At 47.0% G+C, this 14,206-nt stretch overlaps 2 protein-coding genes across 2 annotated transcripts; one reads left to right on the top strand and one right to left on the bottom strand.

Moving 5' to 3' along the window:
* Positions 1-3,055: 3,055 nt before the first annotated feature.
* On the top strand, positions 3,056-3,985 carry LOC141578579 (vomeronasal type-1 receptor 4-like). The gene has a single exon (XM_074369321.1). It carries the CDS (start codon positions 3,056-3,058, stop codon positions 3,983-3,985), a length of 930 nt encoding a protein of 309 aa, XP_074225422.1.
* Positions 3,831-14,128, bottom strand: LOC105062741 (uncharacterized). Its single transcript, XM_074370845.1, has 4 exons — positions 14,027-14,128; positions 12,124-12,315; positions 9,387-9,776; positions 3,831-8,056 (listed from the first exon to the last, which is right to left on the bottom strand). Exons 1-4 carry the CDS (start codon positions 14,126-14,128, stop codon positions 7,439-7,441), a joined length of 1,302 nt encoding a protein of 433 aa, XP_074226946.1. The 3' UTR covers positions 3,831-7,438.
* Positions 14,129-14,206: the final 78 nt, after the last annotated feature.

The raw sequence follows: 14,206 nt of genomic DNA on the forward strand, positions 1-14,206 counted from the left end.
ATTTACATGCAATATAATGTGTAAGTGCAGTCGAACTGTAATAATTCTACATAATAAAACTGGGGGGAAAACCCTATTAAAATTTATAGGCCATTTCTTTATGTTATATAAAAAAAGATGTTAACTAACTTTATTATGGTAATTATTTTGCACTATCCATTGATCTACCACTATGTGACGGTAAGAGGTGCCACTTCCACACCACTGAAAATCCGAAATGTAACTTTACAGTGAGCCCCTTGTACCTGTGCTTTTGGATCAGTGGATTCACCACTGGAGTACATATTTAGTGGGAAAAAAAATCATGTATAAGTGGACCTGCACATTTCCAACCTATGTAGTTCAAGGTATCGAGTCATCCCATTGTACACCTTAAACTTGCACAATGTTATGTGACAACTGTATCTCAACAAAGCTGGGGGCAAGTAAGCTACACCAGCAGGTGTAGGCACAGGTGGAAAAGTGAACATGTTCTCTGAGAAGCTGCTCACAGGTCAGATTTTATCGATTTCCATTGATGAATGGATGGGGATTTCCATTAAGCAAGTGAAAACTAACTTTGATCACTTTTCTAGATCCAAAGTTTACTTTATGATGGAAGGTCCACTGGGGCCAATGTACAACCTCAGATAGTGATTATCAATCCTCATTGAAAAACCTAATAAAATTTCCCAGGAGAATCATTTTGCATCTGGGGGTGGGGGGTGATTTGTTGCTCCTCTGGGCACATCAGGATGATTTTCAACAAACAAGGTCACGGAGACAGCGGGTGACAAGGTGACTCATTGGGAGCAGAAGTCCTGCCATCTCATCCTTTATATACAGACTTTGCAGGTCAGACCCAGTCTTTCCAAGATGCCTTATTTTGTTGGGGAAACCGACTGCTTTCCTTAAAGATCGGAGTCTCTCATTCTTGAGAAGAGAAGGAGGTACAGAGACCTTTTCAATATTCCTTGTCCTCATCTTGAGTTTCCTTACAGAGACTTCCTTTTTTATTTACCAGACTTAGCCTTCAGTTAATTTTCTGTCCATAGAAATATACTTTATCTTCTTTCTTAAATTATCACCTCTACGCTCGTTTCTTCCATATACGTTGCTTTAATTTTCTTCAATCTTCATTTCAGTTACTCACTAGTATCTCTTACAGCTCCCCAGTACTGTTTCATTGTCTCTATTTTGCATCAAATTAAAACCTTCTCAGACTTAACCTTATTCACTGTATCTTGACTTTTCAGTTTATTATTAACAACCTTATGAAAATTCAATACATTCCATGTGTTGGCTAATACCACCCTTTATTTATGATTTTTTTCTTTTGTGTTTCCTCCTCCTTCTCTATAGTTCATTGATATTTATTTACATGTGATAAAAATCTGCCTCTTAATTCCACTTCATTCTTTTTCCAGCCATCCGTTTGTCTCACTTTACTTCTCTATCTTTCATTTTCTTTTTATAGATAACACCATTTATTATACTACTTTCATGGATAACACCATTTATCTCAAATTATTATACATCATTTTCAGTTAAAATGCTTTAAACATATGTAGACCGAATTTTATCATTGTTTTCTCTTACAGGTTTTACACGTTTATCATCTACGAACTCCTAGGTTTAACAGATTTTTATGCTCTATTAATAGTGTCACTATTTAAATTGCACTTAAAAACTATTTTTAGGCTGGCATATAGGAATCCAAGTAATCTTTTTTCTTGATTTTGCTTTCAATAACCTTGACAATCACTCTTAGATATGCCAATAATTTAGTTAATGATTTTATTGGTTTCCGTCTTAAAACTTATATAATCTGTCATTAATAAAAAATAGGTTTTTTCCCAATTATAACAAATTTCACTTTCTTTCTTTACAGTAAAGCCCACAAAATCGGAAAATATGAGAAATAGAAGTGGTGAGAGCAGATATTTTTACTCAGAGCCCATCTCAAATGTAAAAGTCTCCCTAGGTAACCTTAAATATGATTTTCCACGTTGTAGATATTTTTGTCAGAGTAAGGTTATTCCTTTCTATTGCTAATAAGTAAAGATTTCTATCATAAATATATGTTGAATATTATCACATGATCTTATTATGTACATATTGAAGTGATCATGTATTTTTGGCTCTTAATCTGCTAGTGTGTGTAATTATGCAGATGAAGTTTCAACTGTTAAACTTGTGTTTTATGTTTGGGATACACCTTTGGTCCAATGCCTGATCTTCTTATGTTCGTGAATGTAATCTTGCAGTTATTCTGTATAGATCTTTTAAAATCTGGCTTATGAAATGGAGTTGTCATTGTCTTCCTCATACTTTCCTTTGTTACTATTTGCTACCAAAGTTAGGCTAAGCTTATAATGTGATGGCTGGAATATTCTCCACTTTTCTTTCGCAGTGGTTCAGAGATATTATATGTATCTGGTGTGTTTGCTATACTTCAACATCGACACTTTCTTTGAGATGCCTTCTGGAACACTTTCTTTCACTGTTCAAGTCATCACGAGGAAACTTGCACCTTTGTGTCTTTCTATGATTTCAATATATTGTTTTGGTAAGTTAAGTCCTCTAGAGTTTTGTCCTGAAATCTCTGAAATGTCCTAATTTATCAGCATAGAAGATCAGTGTATCCTGTTATTTTTCTAATATTTGCAACTTCGCCACTGCTGGCCCTTCAGTATTTTTCATCTTATGTCATTTGGGCCTTCCTATGGGGAAGTATCACATAGCTTTGTCAATTATATTATTTTTTTCAGGGAACTAACTTTTGACCTTCTTCTTTTCCGTCTGAAGGTTGTTATCTACTAATTTCTGCTTTTACGTGCATCAGTTCCAATGATCTTTTAAGAAATAATTTGCTCGTCCTTTTCTGGCGTTACCATTTTCATTTTTCCTCCCATTTCAATTAGCAAGTTGAGTTCTACCTTCCTTACAAACTTACTTCTATATCTAAGGGTCTCAAGGATTCCCAGTATCTAGTATCAACTTCATGATATAATCAATTTTGTTTCATTAGAAACCTGGTTGACCTCATTATAACATATAAAACATCAATATAATAATGTTTTCAAGTGATGTGATTTGGAGGATTCTCTTCCTATTTCTTCTTTGGACTGGATTCATGGGGAACTCATTGCTCTTCATGTTATATATGTATATCTTCTTGAGTCAAAATCAGCTGACAAAACCAATAGATTTGATATGTGTCCATCTGACTTTGGTCAATGTCTTGGCCATCATGTTGAGGTTGATACCATATCTCGTGTCATCCTTTGGAGTAAGACATTTTCTGGATAATGTTGCTTGTAAGGCAACTTTGTTCACATACAGAGTCACCTGGGGTGTTTCCATCTGTTCAACTGCTCTCCTCAGTACCTTCCAAGCCATCACCATCAGTCCCAGGAATTCTAACTGGGTGTGGCTTAAATCTAAAATCTCCACATGCATTTACCCCTTCTTCCTTTCCTTCTGGATCCTCAATATACTCATCTATGTTGACCTCATTAGAATTGCAGAAGCCCATCACAATTCCACACCTGTCACTTTTGAGTATGTTACACATTACTGCCAAACGAAGCAGTTTGAACACCACCATTTAACTGCATATACAACTCCCATAATAATTCGAGATCTCCTCTTTGTGGTCCTCATGATGTGGTCTAGTGTCTACACGGTAAATCTCCTCTACAAACACCATGAAAGATCTCAGCATCTTCACAGCTCCAACCTCTCTTCCCAGTCATCTCCTGAAATCAAAGCCACCCACACAATTCTCCTGTTGGTAAGTTGTTTTATTTTATTTTATTTCTCAGACAACTTTTTTACTTACTATTTGTTTCATAAACCTGAGAAAAATTTACAACTGGAGAGAATGACTGCAATGATTTCATCCTGCTACCCAACCATCTGCCCTTTCGTGCTGATGAAAAATAACATAATTGTTTCCAAATGGACTTCTTCCCTTTCAAGGATGAGAATTATCTTTTCTTGAAAAACATTCAATAGATGATGTTACATCCACAACCTCCTATGGCAACAGAGGACTGTCTACAATGATATATACCAGAAAACAATGCCTTTTGGCTATGGAACACTGACATGGAGCTAGCATGAACTGAGATGAGCTATACATTAAACATACATACAGATATGAAGTCTTACAATGCAAAAGAATGTATGAATATGAAATTAATAATTTTCATATTGACTCTTGTTTAAGTACAATATTTGGGGTTGAACAAAATAGAAATCTATGATTAAAATGAACTTTATCTGCTAGGTTTTGGTCTCTTTAAAATGTAGGTTCAAGAAGTTTCAAATCATATTAGGGTTTAAATTAGATTTCTGTAAAACTGCACTGCACTATAGAAAGTCATGTATCTATCAACAAATATATATTGCATGCTTTACATATTCCAGGCACTATTTAAGGGCTGGATATACATTCATGAACAAGAAAGGAAAAATATAAGTACTGAGGAGATTATATAAATGTTTAGGGGGGAGGGTATAGCTCAGTAGTAGAGCACATGCTTAGCATGCAAAGATCCTGGGTTCAATCCCTGATACCTCCATTAAAAAAAAAAAAAGATGTCACTTGGGCCATGCCCCCTCTGAAACGTGTAGGGAAAAGATCCTTCCTTGTTTCTTCCAGCTTCTAGTGGCCCCAGATGTTCCGTGGCTTGTGGATACATTACCCCAAGCGCACATGGTCACATAGCGCTCTCCCTGTGTCTGTTCTTATTGTCTTCCCTCTGTATGTCTGTCCCTGTGTCCAAATTTTCTCTTTTAAAACTCTGATTCGGTGCCACCTAATGACCTCATTTTAATGTGATTGCCTCTGTAGAGTCTCTGTTTCCAATTAAGATCTCATTCGGAGATACCAGAGTTTACAACCTCAGCATTTTGTGAGGAAGGTGCAGGGAGAGTTATGTTGCAATCCGTAACAGGGCCACAGAAGGTAGATAAGATTTCTGGGCTAGTCTTTCTAAAGACTGGTATAGGTAAAGAAGCAAAGAGTCAATGCGGGGGCGGGCAGAGGGCAGAGCTCGTTGGTAGATTGTGTGCTTAGCATGCACGAGGTCCTGGGTTCAATCCCCAGTACCTCTACTAAGATAAATAAATAAATAAACCTAATTACCTACCCCCTCAAAAAGAAAACAATAAAAACCCCCACACAAAAGATGTATTTAAAAAAACTATACCAAAAAATGTTTTAAAAAACGTTCCCCAAAGAGTCTATGCATAAAGGGAATGGGGTGGGATAGCCCCAGCTGGAGGTGAGCAGAAAGACATTAAAGAACTGGGAACTGGCACACAGTCCCAGGCGCTGCTCTAAGTGCTTTCTGGTATGAACTCATTTGTTCCACAGCACGACCTGCTGAGGGAGGCACCATTATGATCCCATCTGATAGAAGAAGAATATGGGGCACAGAATTGTTATGTAATGTGGCCAACATCACAAGCCCTAAGTGGTAGAGCTGGGATTTGAACCTGGATGGGCAACCTTGAGAGTCCACGGTCCTAGCAAGTTCAAAAGGGAACATCAATGCCTGCTGGAGATGGTGTCGTTGTAGGACCCACTTCTTGTCCTTGCTTCGTCCACAGATGAGCTAGAACAATAGTTTCGGGCAACCACAGAGGGGATGTTATTAACTGAATATTCAGCAGTCAATGTAGGTGATGTCCATCATTTCTCACTCCTGTCCTCATCCCAGACCAGAGGTAACTCAGTTCAGGAGAGGGCACTGAATATGTGAGAAAAAAGGAGACCCCCTACTTCCCCTTCACGTCACTGGAGCCACTGAATTTTCAAATGAGCAGAACCCTTCCTCACTCTCTTTTTCCTCAACTTGTTGGAATTTGGCACCTTTTGAATTTTGGACAAATCCAAGGGGAAAATCCAAGTTGTAAAATCATTGATTGTATCCGCTGGGATTAGCAGATACAAACTACTGTATATAAAATAGATAAACAACAAGGACCTACAGTGTAGCACAGGGAACTATATTCAATAACTTGTAATAACCTACAGTGAAAAAGAATACATATATATTTATCACTGAATCACTATGCTGAAAATTGGAAATTAACATAGCATTGTAAATCAACTATACTTCAATAAAAATAAAATAAAATAAAAAAAATTGATTGTTTCCAAAGACAGGTGCACATTCCTACTTCATAGTTTTTGTTTGTTTGTTTGTTTGTTTGTTTTTTGTTTTTTTGTTTGTTTTTTTTTTAGGCATTTGGGAAGGGGACAGGTAGGCTACAGGACCTTCTAGCCCTGGTACTCATGTAATTTTTGACTCCTGAACTTTATAATGGAGTTGTGGACTTTGGATGTATATGAAATTTCTGTTAATGTACTGTAAACCAAGTCATCTGTTTGGCATAAGCAAATGCTCTCATGAGCACCCTGAGTCCACTGGACTGCAGAGAACCAGAGGGCTTAAGGCAGTGATAACAGCTGCAGGTGTACTTTTCAATCCTGTGTGATGTGTGATGCTGGTAACAATCAAAACCGTGTTGAATGATGAGGATCCTTGTACTTGGCATGAGAACAGGATAGGAGGGTCACACTGAAAAATGCCTCTTCTTTTTTTTTTTTTTTTTTTTCCAAAATGCCCCTTGTAAGGCCGTTCTTAGATTCTGCACCTTTTTCTTTGATAACAATGAATTGAGTTTGTTTTACCTTCGTCATGACTAGAATTGGGGAGGGAGGAAGGTTAATGTTTAAGGGCATCTTGACATGAAGAGAAATTTGCTGTTTATTTATATAAATACACTCAGCTCAAAAGGTGTTTTTCAGACTTGGTATTCCTCAGTGGGATTTGATTCTACTGCATTTTTCGGGGGAAGGTAATTAGGTTTATTTATTTTTAGTGGAAGTACTGGGGTTTGAATCCATGACCTTCTGCTTGCTAAGCACATACTTTACCACTTGAGCTATACTCTCCCCATGAAGCTCCTTAAAATGTAGTGAGTTTAAATATTCACTTATGTTTTGGCAAACTCTGAATAAGGTCTGTACCTGAGTTAACAGAACTGTACCAGAATCAATCTCCTGCGTTTTCACCATGTCCTGTGGGTATCTAAGGTAGTATCATGGGGGGAGCTGAGGGAAGGGCAGAGGGGAAGGCTCTGTGCTATTCTTGCAATTTTTGTGAGACTTAAACAATTTCAAAATAAAAAGCAACCCCCCAAAAAAGAAAAAAAGATCACTTCTACAGGGGCACTAGCCATATTTCTGACACTCAAAGGACCACATGGGCCTGGTGGTTAACATATTAGATGGCGTCCATGCAGAATCTTTCTAGCATTGCAGAAAGTTCTGTTGGATGGCACTGCCCTAACCAGGGCCTCAACTGGACCTGATCACCCTTCATTCCAGCTCTGGGGATCCTGGGCCCTCCTTGGTCCTCCATTGCCTGGTACCCAGCCCTCACCCATCCCGATGCACCCTCTGATGCTGCAGGAGGTTGCTGGGATGCGCGAAGCCCTTGCTGCAGATGCCGCACTTGTAGGGCGTGTCCCCCGTGTGCACCTTCTCGTGGACAGCACGGTAGTTCAGGTCCTTGAAGAGCTTCGGGCAGAAGCGGCAGGCGTGAGGGCGCACAGGGCTGTGCCCGCGGAGCTGCTGCAGGAGCAGCGAGGGCCGGGAGAAGGCCTTGCAGCAGGTGTCGCAGGGCAAGGGCCGCTCGCCCGAATGCACGCGACGGTGAGAGGCCAACACGTTGGACTGCTTGAAGGCCTTGGCACACAGCCTGCAGATGAAGGGCCAATCGCCCGTGTGCGCGCGCTCGTGCACCCGCAGGCTGTGGCCATAGGCGAAGCGCTTGCCGCACACTGCGCACGCGTGGGGCTGGTCCTCGCAGTGCTGCCGTCGGTGCAGAAGCAGGGCAGGCCCAGCTGCAAAGGCCTTGCGGCATCCTGGGCAGGGGAATGGCGGCGCGGTCGCGTGCAGCCGCTGGTGGCGGTGCAGCTCATAGGGGGTCTTGAAGCGCTTCGGGCAGGATGGGCAGGAGAAGGGGCGCTCGCCCGTGTGGATGCGCCGGTGCTCCTGGGGGACAGGGAGTGAGGAAAAGCAGATGACCTTTGCAAGACCCGCTTCTCCGGGTAGACTCACCCTGGTACTTGTCTCCCGAAGAGAGACCACATGTACGTACATATACCAATTGTCTAAACATTTTTTTGACTTCTTTTTAAAATGGTGGTACTGGGAATTGAACCCAGGACCTCGTGAATGCTGAGCACACGCTCTACCACTGAGACTCTATTCACTGCATTCTACCCTCCCCCTAAACATTTAAAAATTATAAATCAAACTGTTAGATAAACTATGTCTTCTTCCTACCTTGACAAATAGACTTTCACAATGACCTGCAAGGCTAGGTTGAAATGTGTATTTTTTGGAACCCTCAGAGTTCCACATGAGAACTTGGTGACCCAGGAGAGCTGGCTGGGGCTTCCCAGGCCTCAGGGGATATCGCACCCACACTGGGGCAGCCCAGCCCACATGCCCCAGGCTCCCTGACACCCTCCCAGCCTAGAGAGCACACGCCAGGCAGGGCAAAGTGCACCCTCGGGACGGTGGATCTGGAGAAAGCCCTGGAAGCAGCCTTGGGGCTCCTTGGGCAGGGAATTCCAGGGTCTCTTGTCCCCTTGGCCACAGAAGGAGGGGCATCAGGAGAGGCTCAGAGCAGCACCCAGTAACAGGAAGGATCCAGGCTAGGGCTCCGAGGACGGGGCTCCCTCCAGGCTAACCCAGGCCTCTCGTTTCCTCCCATCATGCTCTTCAGCACACATGCCCTCCCTTTCCCCAGCCATGGAAGCCTCCCTTTTCAGTACCTTCTCCTCCAGCTCTGACCTTGATCTCCCTCTTACCCTCCTCGAAAACCCATCCCCATTTCCTATGGTCTCATGACCATCTTAACTGCCACCTCCTTCGGTAGCAAGTCTCCTTTCTCTAGGCCTCTCCCCTAACATCTTCAGGGCCACTTCTACATTCTAGCCCACCTCCACATCCTTTTAACCCCTCCCCACCTGTACCGCCTGGTCACCCTACAGCCCCTATTCCCTTCAGGCCCAGCCCTGTTCTCCCTCTTGCGCTGGGCTCTGCTTTTCCCACTCGGCCCCACTCACCTCCAGCCCAAGGCCCTGCTCATCTTAGTCCCGGAAAGCTTCACTCCCTCCCTTCAGACCTGGCGCTGCACCCCATCCACCAACCTAAGCTGCACCTTTCCTGCAGGTCCCGCCCACCTCCGGTTCATCGTCCTGCCCCTTTCCCGCAGGCCCCGCCCCTCCCTTCAGGCCTCGCCCACTTCTGGTCCACTGCAATGCCCCGCCCTTTCCCCATAGGCCCCGCCCAGGCCCCGCCCCCCGCTCCGCACCTGCAGGTTGCTGGCTCTCTTGAAGCGCTTGCCGCAGGCGTCGCAGCCGTGCGGCCGCTCGTCGCTGTGCACCAGCCGGTGGCTCTTGCAGTCCGAGTGGCGTTTGAAGGCGGCCGCACACAGGCCGCAGCGGAAGGGCCGCGCCGCCGTGTGCACCACCTCGTGGCTCAGCAGCTCCCACGAGCGCTTGAAGGCCTTCCCGCACGCCGCGCAGCTGAACGGCCTGGGCCGTGCCGGCCCCTCGGGGACCTCACGCAGCGAGCCTGGCACCGCCTTCCCAGAGCGCCCCACCGCCGCCCCTCTGCGGACGAGGCAGGCGGTCGAGTACTCCCCGTGCTCGTCGATGAGCTGCACCAGGGTCACAGCCTCCGGCTCGGCCCCTCCGGGCGCCTGGGAGAGGAGGAGAGGGGTCTCAGTCCTCGGGTCATCCCCTCATCCCACCGCGGCCCAGGCGTGACGGACGGTGGGCTTGGGGCTGAGGTCGCCTCGTCTGTGAAATGGGCAGACAACGGGACCTCCCTTCCTGGAGCTGCGATGCGGATTAAATGAGTTAATACGGAAACTCTGATGTCCCCACCCCTAACTCGGCTCCTGCGGACGCCGTCGTTTCAGCAAAAGGCAGCTCCTTCCTTTCCTTCCAAGTGCTCAGGGCAAAGATCGGACACCCTATTCTCACACACCTTCATCTAATCCCTCATCAAGTCTATTGGCTCTAACTTGAAAATACATCCAGAACTGGACCACTTCTCATCATCTGCACGGCCCCCACCCTCCCGTAAGCCAAAACCATCTCTTGCCGGGGCTATTGCTGTTTATTGTCTTCTCCCTAGGTTCCCTGCTCGGCCTTGGAGCCTTCAAGGTCTGTCCCCCACACGGCCGCCAGGCGGCGCCTGTTAACACCTAAGTCAGCTCACGTCCCTTCGCTCAGAGCCCTACCCTGGCTCTTTCACTCAGAGAAAAGCCCAAGTACTCACGGCGACCCGGGGAAGGCCCTGTACGACCCGCCTGCGTTCCCTCTTTGACCCCACCTCTCGCCCTCTCCCCTGGCTCACTAGACTCTGGCCGCACTCAAGGTCTCCTTCAGCTTCCTCAACAGAGTTGGTGCCTGGAACCCTCTTCGCCTGGACAGCTGCAGGGTCCCTCCCTCACCTGTCAGGCCTTTGGTCAAAAGTCACCTCTCCCTGAGGCCATTCCTGACCACTCTGTTTAAAACTGAAACCCATGCCCCCCCTCTGATTCTCCCTACTGGCTTCCTGGCTTTACTTTTCTCCACAGCACTTATCTTTGGATGTGAGCCTGGAGCTGCCTGTATCCATCTTTTGAGCCCCGTGGGAAGAGTCAGCCTGGCAATGAAATGTCCATAGGAAAAAAATGGCACCAAGTGATGAGAGAGAGAGCTTCCTGATAAGCACCTAGATCTAGCTACACCTGAAGCATCCTTCCTCCGTTCTTTGGTTAGGAGAGGCAATAAATTACTTTTTGTCATTTAAGCAACTTTGAGTTGGGTTTCTTGTCATATGGCAGGCTGAATACCGGTCTCTAAGTATAGCCAGGTCCTAGATCCCTGGAACTTGTAGATCTTGCCTTTAATGGTAATAGGGACTTTGCAGATGTGATTAAATTCAGGATCTTTGAAGATGGCAGAAGGGGCCAGAAGCCCAGGAATATAAGAAATACAGCCCTAGAAAAGGCAAGGAAGTGGTTTCTCCCCTGAGGCTTCACAGGGAACCCAGCCCTGCTGACACCTTGATTCCGGCCCTGTGAAATTGATTTTGAACTTCTGATCGCCAGACTGTAAGAAATAAATGTGCGTAGTGTTAAGTCATCAAGTCTGTCGTCATTGGTTCCAGCAGCCATGGGAAACAAATACGTGCCACGTGCCACTGAAACCACAGAGGGGACACTGCTAATTGGAATCTTTTATTTGGCCTTGATTTAACACTTTCTGGATACTAGGTACCAGACGGAGTGCTCACAATAACCCAGTCATCTGCAGGGAGATAGATGCTCAGAGGTGAGTCACTTGCCTGAGGTCACAGAGCTTGGAAGTGGAAGAGTCCAGGTTTGAATCTAGCAAGTCTGGCTTGAAAGCAGCCCTCACAAATCCAGACTCACCTGCGGATTCGGTGACAGCTGATTCGTCATCAGCTAATATTTATTGGCTACTTAGGGGATGCAGGCACTCATCGGAGCCATTCATGTGTATTAACTCCCTGAACTCACTCTAGGAGGTGGGGACTTTCATTATTCCCTTCTGACAGAAAACTGAGGCTCAGAAATTAAGAAACACCTGGATCACATCTTACAGCTAGTAAGAGGCAGGGGTGGGATTTGAACTCACAAGATCCTACCCCTATAATGATGAACTCTCATTTGATAGATGGGGACTCAAGGCTCCAGAGAGGCACAGGAATGATTCCAAAATCATTTAGCACTGATGGTCTCTCCTGAGAGAACCAGCACTCCATACATCTACCACTGCCTCCTGTTCTGGGTACCAAAACAACAAATATTTTTGTTCTGCAACTGCTCAGGATCTGACACCATCTCCTGGAATCCCCACAACCAGAAAGATGCCATTTTCACAGAAGGAGAAACTGAGGCTCAGAGGAACGTGTCCGTGTGACAAATCACGAAGCTAGGAAGCAGGAGAGCTGGGAATCAAACCTACAGCTGCCTGAATCCCTATTCCTCCTGAGACCCAGCTCCTGGGATGGGTGGGGATCCAGGCGCTCACCTCTTCTTCTGGGATCTCGGTCTCCTTGGGGTGTATCCTCAGTTGAGATGGACCAAACCCCAGACAGTCTGAGGGGTCTCCGGGACCCACTTCTCCATCTCCCGCCTTCATTGGGTGGGGTCTGTCCCTGACCCAGCCCTTGGGCTCTGGGTGCCGAAGTGACCGTGAGGTGGGGTGAGGAGGCAAAGGGGGCTGAGGAAGAGAAAAGGGACGCCGCAGGCGTCAGGGAGGGATTTCCCCATGCTGCTGGTGTCAGGAGAGAGGTCTCCTCCCAGGTTTCTTCGGCCCAGGGGACTCAGGGAGGCCATCTCTCTCCAAGACCGCCCTCGGGGAGATGAAAGGTATTCCCATGGCCTCAACCACCAACTATACACTGGTTTCTCCATCCCCACAGCCCTGAATCCAGCTCCTGCCTGTCCTTGCCCAGCCTCCTCCCTGGCCTCCCTGCTTCCAGTCTCCCCTCTTCAGTCCATCCCCCATGTGGCCCTAGAGGAGTCTTTCCATCCACCAGAGCTGTTCCTGCCTCCTCCCTGCTCACATTCCTCCCCTGGATCCCCAGTGCCCCAGTAGAAAAATGAGCTCCCTGACCAGGCGTTCAAGACCCTTCACAATATGACCTCTTGAACTGAATCTTTGAGTTCACATCACTTCTCTCTCCCTAGCTGGCCCAATCACCCTCGTGGTACTAAGGACCAACCACAGCTGTTAGCACTGGGACTTCACTCCTTGAATGACCCGCAGGTCCCTTACACTCACGACATCTGTACTCACCTTAGAGTCTTCTTCCAAACACACTGCTCCTCCCAGGGTCCTCATGTGTGGGCGGCCTCATTGTCCACCCAGGGAGGTTGTCATCCCTCCCTCCTCCTCTTCCTTCTCCTCCTCCTTCTCATTCCCTACTCCCCCATCAGTCAGTCCCCAGACCCCATCCTTCCAGAATTTGCTTTGGTCTTGTATCCTCCCCACTGTCCCCACAGCCCCTGACTCAGCTCAGGTCTCTGCCTCTCCTCCAGGATCATCACCCCAGCCTCCTTTCTGGCCTCTCACCTCCTGCCTCCCCACTCCAAACCGTCCCACAGATGGCCCCAGAAAGGTCTTTCTACACCCATAGCTGATCTTGCCCCTCTCCTGCTCACAACTCTCCCATGGCTCCCCAGCACCATAGGACAGGGTCAGGCCCCTCAGCCTTTGATATGCCCCCTGCACACTCTCCAGCCTGTGGACCTTACATTCCAACAGGCAGCCCATCCTTCTGCAAGTAGATCCTTAACTCTTCCACCTGTTTGCACCTGTGGTTCGCCCACATCTCAGACCCTCTACTCCTGCTTCAAGGCACAATTCAAACCTGTAACTCGGGCCAACACTCACCCGGGCCCTCTCCATTCATATGCGCAGAAGTCACCCCAGTACTGCCCAAATCTCCCCGTACAATGGTCTCTCCCAACCAAATTCATCCCTCTCAGAGGGACACACAGTGAACTGGCCCACCCCAACCTCCCGCCTCCCCACCCAATGATCTCACCCATCTAGAGGCCCCGCCTTCTTTCCCTGACAAAGGTCTCCCAGGCCCCGCCCCCTTCAAACAAGAGCCTCCTGAAGGCCACTCCGCTTCTCTTCCAACGGCTTGGGCCCCCTTTCCCCCTTTCCGCCCTTTTCTTCTGGCCTCCGTCGCAATGATCTCGCCCCCCGATGATCCCTTCCGCACCCAGGCCCACTCCCTCCATCCCTCTGCTGCAAACTTGGTATGTCCCGGAGTGGGAGACGGGAACGGGAATCGGACGAGACCATTACCCGAGGCGGGAGGGCAGACATGAGTCCCTTCAACTAGAGACTGGCTGGGCGTCTGGCTCCCCCGGTGCCTTTCAGATTCGATCCGTGTCTTCCCAGACTTCCCGCGCCTCACCTTGCAGTCCAGGTGTACTGCAGGTTCACAGGAGTCTCCATCCACTGAAGGACTCGGGGCAGCAGCCCTTTCGCCCCTCACGCCCCAACCCCGGGTGCGCATGCGTAATGAATTTCTGGTCCAGAGGCTGCTTTTTATCAGGCAGTTGACAAAGAGAGTTTTCCCTCCTTCTGCAGCATC

The sequence above is a fragment of the Camelus bactrianus genome, chromosome 9 (genome assembly GCF_048773025.1).
Source record: "Camelus bactrianus isolate YW-2024 breed Bactrian camel chromosome 9, ASM4877302v1, whole genome shotgun sequence".
Taxonomy (NCBI): domain Eukaryota; kingdom Metazoa; phylum Chordata; class Mammalia; order Artiodactyla; family Camelidae; genus Camelus; species Camelus bactrianus.